This window comes from Dermacentor andersoni, chromosome 1, assembly GCF_023375885.2.
Source record: "Dermacentor andersoni chromosome 1, qqDerAnde1_hic_scaffold, whole genome shotgun sequence".
Classification (NCBI taxonomy): Eukaryota; Metazoa; Arthropoda; class Arachnida; order Ixodida; family Ixodidae; genus Dermacentor; species Dermacentor andersoni.
Genome location: NC_092814.1, coordinates 355,800,454 through 355,808,161, shown reverse-complemented (window position 1 = coordinate 355,808,161; position 7,708 = coordinate 355,800,454). Strand labels below are relative to the sequence as shown.

Here is a 7,708-nt window from a genome sequence, read left to right as displayed (position 1 = left end):
ATGGGGTTTTACGTTTCAAAAGCATGATCTCATATGAGGCATGCCGTAGTGGGGGACTCGGCAATAATTTGTACCACCTGGGGTTCTTTAACGTGCACCTAAATCTAAGCACACGGGTGTTTTCGCATTTCGCACCCATCGAAATGCGACCGCGATGGCTGCGATTCGATTCCGCGACCTCGTTCTTAGCAGCCCAACACCGCAGTCACCTGGAGAGTGCCACCGAGGAAACGCGAAGTACGATTCACGCGACTGACTCCGTGCAACCTGATTGAAGGAGCCTGTTTGACGAATACAATTAAAGCAGTCCACAAGCGAAGCCCACATTGTGGTTGGCCTCGTCGACTTGTGCAGTAACCATTGTGGTGATATATTTTTTTGCGGGGAGGGGGCGGACTGGAGGACTTTCCCCCGAGAACGCCGTACGTTGGCGTTTAGGCATTTTCAAGTGGTGTTATTGCCGCTTTTCGCCTAGGGGACCCCCAACTGTTGTTGGAAATAAAGAATTGATTGATTGATTGATTGATTGATTGATTGATTGATTGATTGATTGATTGATTGATTGATTGATTGATTGATTGATTGATTGATTGATTGATTGATTGAGATCAGGCCGCGCCGCCGCTGTCACGACCCTTCCAAAACATTTCACGACTAATCCGCTAGCGTACGGCGCATGCGACGTCGCACCGTGAAAAAAGGCGGATTATCCCCTCTGCTCAGCTTTGACTGGTTATGGCACTGCCCTGCTGGGCTCGAGGTGCACGTAACAACTGCAGGTGATCGAAATAAATGCAGCGCCCTCCGTCCCGTTTCAACACTCGCCACAATCCCGCCCTCACCCTCTCTCAGACACACGCATGTACAAACACAAACGCTACCGCGTCTCTCATAGCCCGTGAGTTGCTTTGGGACCTTGTTTTAAACTATCAGTTTTGTATTGCGCTCCTCTGATAGCGCCCCCCCCCCCCCCCCATCTCTTTAGATTTAATATATATATATATATATATATATATATATATATATATATATATATATATATATATATATATATAACATTTAGGTATGCGGATCCTTTAAAATACTTCTTTTGATTCGTTTTAGTTATCGCGTCGACTGGACTATAGGTGTGCCCCGTCAGCGAGTCCGGATTTCTTGTGTTTGTTTCGAGTTCGGTATGGCTACTTGCTTTGTTTTTTCCAACGTTATGCATCTGACCGTCATTAGGGAGGTTTCGGTAGCTCTCGTGCGCTCTTGCTTTGTTTGTGGTGGCGCGCGCCCTTCCGTGTGTACCTCGTGTCTATCGAGGACCTATTTTTCGCCCTTTTTCGGTGTTGCTGATGGGGAGAATGCGACACTCAAACGCAAGTCTTATGCCAACCGCTACAGTTCAAGCGTGCTAAAGCACCTAGGGATCGCTCCTGTGTGTGTGTCTCTGTGTGCACGCTATCGATGGACTCGCAGAGAAAAAAAAGAAGAAAGAAAGAAAGAAAGAAAGAAGGAAAGGCGACTTCGAACGGTAAGGCGAAGCAGACTAGCGCAAAAAGGACCACATAAACAGGGAAAAAGAGCTACAGCAATCGCTGATAACGAAATATACTTTATTCCTGGGATGTTTCGATAAGTCAAGCAGTTTGACACCACTTGCATACTTTTCAGGTCGTGGTATTAAAACATCTTTGTACGTTTTTGTAAAAAAAAAAAACTGCTGCTTGTACGCGAATGACATTTTGGGAACAATTGAGCTAGTATTCCATACAAACCTGGAGTTAGAATTAATAGCCGCGAGCTAGAGGTAGTTTAGTAAATAAATAAAAAGTATGTCGTAGTTGCAGTTGTGCTATGACAAAATAAAAGAAAATATATTTGCTCTGATTTGTTTAGGCACATACATATTTCTATTCCCAGATGTGTAGCATACCAGTATCCTCGTTATTGCTTAATTCGAAAGTTCTGCGATTAATAGATTTGAAGAAAAAGGTACATTTCTAAAAACACAACAGTGATAACAACAAAAGCTGAAATAAGTTTTCTAAAGAATTTCACCATTATATTTACCCAACTATAACTTACACCGTATGGATAACTTAAGAACCACAACCAAGTCCATGATTTCTCTGATCTCAATTGTTCCATAATACGTTTCAAAGTCTCACTCCACCTTAAATCCATTAAACACTACCGAGAAAGAGCGATTGTCGAGGACTTTCCTACTGAACGCCTCGAGAAATACTTTTTTTTTATTGATATGATATAAGGAGATGTTGGCGCGCAATTTAAGGCGCCGGCTACTCCTTATCTCTTGGGTGGTTCCGTCATACATCATTCAGGGTTCACGGTTACATATCAAATAATCATTTCACACAAGCACCAGGACTTATAAAGCAACGTTTCCACAGGAAGACTATGGCAGATGTCTCCACACCTATGTAGTCGAAAGTCTCAAAAGTAGAAACGATACTGTCGCCTAATAACACATCTTCTAGTCAGCGGGTCAGCGGGTACATACAGTATACATGGCAAATGTCTCCACACTTATGTAGTCGAAAGTCTCAAAAGTACAAACGATACTGTCGCCTAATAACACATTGTCTAGTCAGCGGGTGGTATATACATCGTGTAAATATATTAGCACATCCAGTCACAACAGAGCAGTCAACATAACATAATTCCCAAACAGATGGATATATAGAGTCACAGTGAAATGAACAGAACAATGAAAGCACTAATAACGTCCAGCGATGCCGCTGTCTTCAAAAAAAGTCTTTAGTGCTTAATGCTGCCGCACCAATCACGCTACCCACCGACTAGGACGCGGAATTCGAAAGCATTATTTACGACACCTTTACCCACACATCCACACGTGTGTAGGATTTGCCACCATTGGTCTGCCTACATGCTATAGTTTCGTAAAGGCAAACGTCACTCGACGGCTAGCTTCTACGAGGATTGCCACGACGAAGTACGGTTCTGTAGCAAAGTGTGGCACGTTACTCGAAAGTGGTGAGAAGTTTCCGTGAACTGTGGCTCCGTCAAGGCAGAACGGGCAGACGGTGGAATGTTTACAGACAAGAGTATCAGGAAGAAAAACAAAAGACAAATGTTGGAAACTATGCGGAGTTCCATTTTCTTTTTCTTCCTTTTATTTTTTTTCTGGAATTTAACCCCCTTCTTGGAACTGCTGTGGCGAGCTGTGGCCCCTCCGCTGCTCGAATGTCACCGGCGCCTTATCAAGGCTGCAAGCGCCGGCTCAGAGACTCGGAAGCTGTAGCAGATCGCTATCGCCGGCAGACGCAGCAGAAAAAACAAAAAAAAAACAATGTATGCGTTCCTAAATTCAATTGTGGGGCTTTACGTGCCAAAGGCAGGGCGTGATTATGAGGCACACCGCAGGGGGGACACTCCGGGTTAGTTTTGACCACCTAAGGTTCTTCAACGTGCCCCCAATGCACTGACGCATTTTTTTTTTTTTTTTTTGCATTTGATCCCGCGACCTCGCGCTTACCAGCACAACACCGCAACCGCTAAGCCACCGCGGCGGTTGTACATACACGCTTGTAAGCGAGGCAAGCACGACATACAATTCTAACCATTTCGTTCTCGCCCTAAGTTGCGATGCGCTTCGACGAAGTGGCTATATCCTCTATTCAGATCACGCGTCGCTGGCTCCATTTTTTTCCGCGTTCGAGTTCGTTTATTGTCTTCGCGGTAACGCGAAACGCCGGCACATTAAAACAGCGTGCCTAGGCGAGTCTTGAGTGAAAACCGCTTCCGCACACTCCATGCATTACATTAAGGTTGCGTGCCGACAAGAAAGCGTCCAGACACAACCACGCGAATACATTGTGTGACTTTCTGGCTTTCGTCCTAGAAAGACCTGCCTGAACAAAAAAAAAAGAAGCTTGAAAACGAAGATCTTCTCGAAATTTTTCTACCTCAGTGTTGGGGAATGCTCCGGACTTATCCTAAGATCCTGGAACTAATCATTCCGCATCTAAAGTAATGACGAATATCTTTTTTTGTGGCACCATGATAATGCAAAACTCGATTTTAATAAAGTCGGTCTTGTGTTTGGTGCGTTGGAATGAGACCTGCACCAAGTATTCACCGAAGCCAATACTCCTAACTGAAGAGTTACAAGTACCTGCTGGGCCCGAATCTGCAAAGTGCTTTTCGTAAGTGCTCTTCGCGATTGCCCCGGCCGCCCTCACATGAGGATTGGCTCATATCTGCTTTTACGAGCTGTTCTAGCGCGTAAGACCTTGTTTGTGAATACGGGCCCTGGACTTTACGAATACTCGTATAGCACTGACTTTGTATCGCTCCTGTACCATGCCGATACTAATCGCAGCGAAGAGCTCTACCAGGTGCTACAAGCGTACGACCCCACTCTTATATACAAGAAACCTACTTTATGCACTACCGGCGGATATGGGGCCTCTGGTTTGAAGATATCGCAGCAGAAGCAGCAGCAGCAGCTGGTGGTGGTTCTTGCTCAGTGAAGTGACTGAAGACCAAGAACCTACTGGACACTCGTCACTGTCGTCAGCCAGCATCAGGGTGTCACACCTCGTTAAGTGACGAAGAAGTCATTAAACCAGCACACGTAGAGTCAGGGTAGCGCGGCTATCGGCCCGCCCCTGGTTCCCCCAATTTCGGCAGCCTACAGTCCAGCGCGATTTAAAGGCTATCGCGCAAGCGTCGACCAAGAACAAGGACAGCGCCGCTGCCCAGAATCATCTTTCGAGGAAAGGGAGGTATCATGCCAGCTTCGCTCACGTTTTTTTTTTTTTTCTATTCCTGAAGCTGCGGTCACTCCCGTATGAGGAAGGCGCTGTCTCATTTTTTTTTCCCCTTCAGGGAACAGGCAGTGATGGCACTGCGCGCAACGTATTCTTCCGTATTATAAATAAAGAGCAAAGGTGGCGAGTTTGTCGTGGGAGTGATTGTTGTAGCATGGAACAGCCAAAAACAGGGAGAGGCTAGATCGGTCGACGCTAGCGCGATAGCCTTCAAATGGCGCTGACTACTTTCAAGAGCGCCCGTTTGGTTGCTTTTGCGTTGATCGTTCCCCCGCCTTCCTACTGCTTGAGTCACATGCGTTTGCTCCTCTCGCATCGACTGGGAATTTTTTTTTTTTCTTTTCCGACAAGGACGTTTGCAACAACGGTGAAAAACTCGCGCGGTGCGCGCGCATACAGCTGCGCGCGGAGAGCGGAACGAGCGGCGGTCGTCGGTACTACGACAACGCTGGGCGAGGGGGCAGCGCTGCTCTTAGGGAGGAGGGCACGGGGACAGTGTGTCACGTGGTAGAGCGAGAACGGAAGAAAGGGAGGGTGCTCGCCAGAAAGGCAGAAAATACAAAGCGGCAAAACGATTCATGCGAGCTACGTCGCTGGTGTATACGTGCGATACAAGGCAGTATCACACACACGGGCGGTGCCAAGCGCAGAGAAGGAGATAGCCTCTCTCTCTCTCTCTGTGGCGGATCTCCTCCCTGCTTTCAATCTTCCTGCGTGTCGCATCTCGCCTGCTTCCTCGGCTATTATTTGACTCAGTCCAACAAACGCCCCGGCGCTGTGACGCGCGCGCGCGCGTCCGCGCTTCGCTACGTTTTGCACCCCTCAATCGCGATTTTTTTTTTTTTTTGTTATTCTCACTCCCTGCTCCACCTCCCCTCCCCTCTTTGAAGCTCAATTGAATTCCCGCTGGGTGACTTCTACGTCGCGCTCTCTTCCTTTCTTTTCGCGGGACTCAATTCTTATCAGCCCTCTCCCATTCACTCTAAGTAGTATTTGTTTGTTTGTTTGTTGCCCCTGACGGGAGAAGAGCATCGGAGGGCGGTTGTGAGAGCGGGCGCGACTTGTGGTGGGTGGCGCTTGTTCCCCCCCCGCACATGCACGGCGGCCAGAAGCAACCGCGGGCGGGATATTCCCTACTTCCCTCTCCTCCGCCCACGTTCCTTCTCGCTCACCCCCCCCCCCCCGCACAGCAAGATGTTCACCTGCCGCAGCCAAGTGTAAAAGCGCGGTGCCACCTCCTACTGCTCCCCTGCTCAAAAGCCCACGGGAGGTCACTTGAGCGAACCCGCGACTAGCCCCGAACGGAACGGCGGCGGTCCCTGCGTCGAAGCACACGTCCGAGTGACACCTGCACGGCTACAGTGACCGCATCACGAGGTCGCGCAATAGACGGCTTCGAGATCGGTCCGCAGGGCGCCCTGAACCACGGCGGCGTCCAATCTGTGAGCGCAGTGTGACCTACAGAGAGCCCTGGTCGTCAACGAACGTGCGGCGTACACTCGGCCCGAGCGTCGACCGAGCGATCTCCTCCCGTCGTCACAACAGCGATCGACGACGCCGCCTACGCACGTTTCGCAACGCGCTTTGACGTCGCGCTGCTGGCACGCTGACAATCGGCGGCTCGTTCGGCGAACCGGGAACGGCGCGTCGCTTCTTCACGACTTGTGCAGTCCAGCGCGCGCGCGTCAACTGCGAGCGAAGAGGTGAAACAAGAGGAAGCAGCCATCGCAGCCGCCTAAGGCGCCTCAGCGAGCGTGTGCTTTGACCCCGCGCCACCTTGCTGGATGGACACATCCGCGGAGACCAGTGACCCCGTCGAGTGAAAGCCACGTCGGAGTTGACCAACCCGCCAGAAACTTCCACAAGGACATCGAGCGCGGGACTTTATAAACCAGGCGCTCGGTTGCATTGGCGCGGTTTGTCCGAGGCCAGTGGCCCGCGTCGGATCTTCGGCCAGAGATCGACGGCGTGCACCACAGAGACAGGTATATATGTCCACGGCAAAAGATGAGTTTGCACTGGGGGCGAAGTTGGCATTTCTATCCCTTTCGTTTTTCGCGAGTCTCGTAAGGCTGTCTGAAAACCTCTCGGCTAAACGTAGACCTACCGAGTAGCGCATAGACCAAATCATGCCGGCATTGCCTGGCCGTATCCTGCTCCCGCCTTCCTTTAAGGGCATGAAAATTATTCATTTGCATTTGCAAACCAAGTGGATCACGGACCGCCACTCTGGCGCTTCGTGACCGAAACCACGGCTTACTTTTTTCTTGTATCTTTTTCTTCTGTTTCTTCTTTTGTCGTTGTTGTTGTCGTTGTAATGAGTCTAAACGTCGCCCACCGTTGACATGGCAAACCAACCTCCAACGCAGGCTGACTACAGTGGTGCCTCCACAAGGGGTCGGTGACAGAGTGCGAGATGACGCCGCGGACTCGCCTGCTCGTTCACCTGCTGGCGCTCGCCGCCCATATTTCGGTGGCTCGGGCCTCCGATAACCACGCGCTGCTGGACCGGCTGCAAGAGGTGCTGGACTCTCCTGCGAGTCGCATCGGTGCCCGCTGCCGCAACGACACGCTCTTCTACCTGAACCGCCTGAGGAACGGCTCGCCGTGGGCACTCAAGAGTGAGTCTCTTCCGCGTTTGCTCGACCCAGTGCTGCGCGAAACGCCGCAGCGTGAAGCGCGAACTCCGAGAGCGCCTTCTGTCGCGGAGTGTGGGTCACCGGGGCTGCGACCCACGCTCCGCCACACGCCACGTAATGTCAGCCGCGCGGTGCAACTTTAGACCCGCGCATGGCCGGTCGTTGCATCGGCTGACGAGCTGCTTTTGTGTAGAGACGCCTACTTCGGCTCGATAGAGAAGGCGCTGCGGCCTTTGACGGCTGCGAACAGATAGGGTAATCTTGCTA

General features: G+C 50.4%; 1 protein-coding gene across 1 annotated transcript in view; it reads left to right on the top strand.

The window, feature by feature from the left end:
• The first annotated feature begins 2,988 nt into the window (after positions 1-2,988).
• Positions 2,989-7,708, top strand: part of LOC126516769 (nose resistant to fluoxetine protein 6-like) — a 105,834-nt gene continuing 101,114 nt past the window's right edge. The window contains exons 1-2 of the mRNA XM_050166874.3: positions 2,989-6,787; positions 7,172-7,423. Of these exons, the coding sequence (XP_050022831.1) occupies positions 7,219-7,423 (205 nt within the window). The 5' untranslated portion in view covers positions 2,989-6,787; positions 7,172-7,218. The remainder of the gene's footprint in view (positions 6,788-7,171; positions 7,424-7,708) is intronic.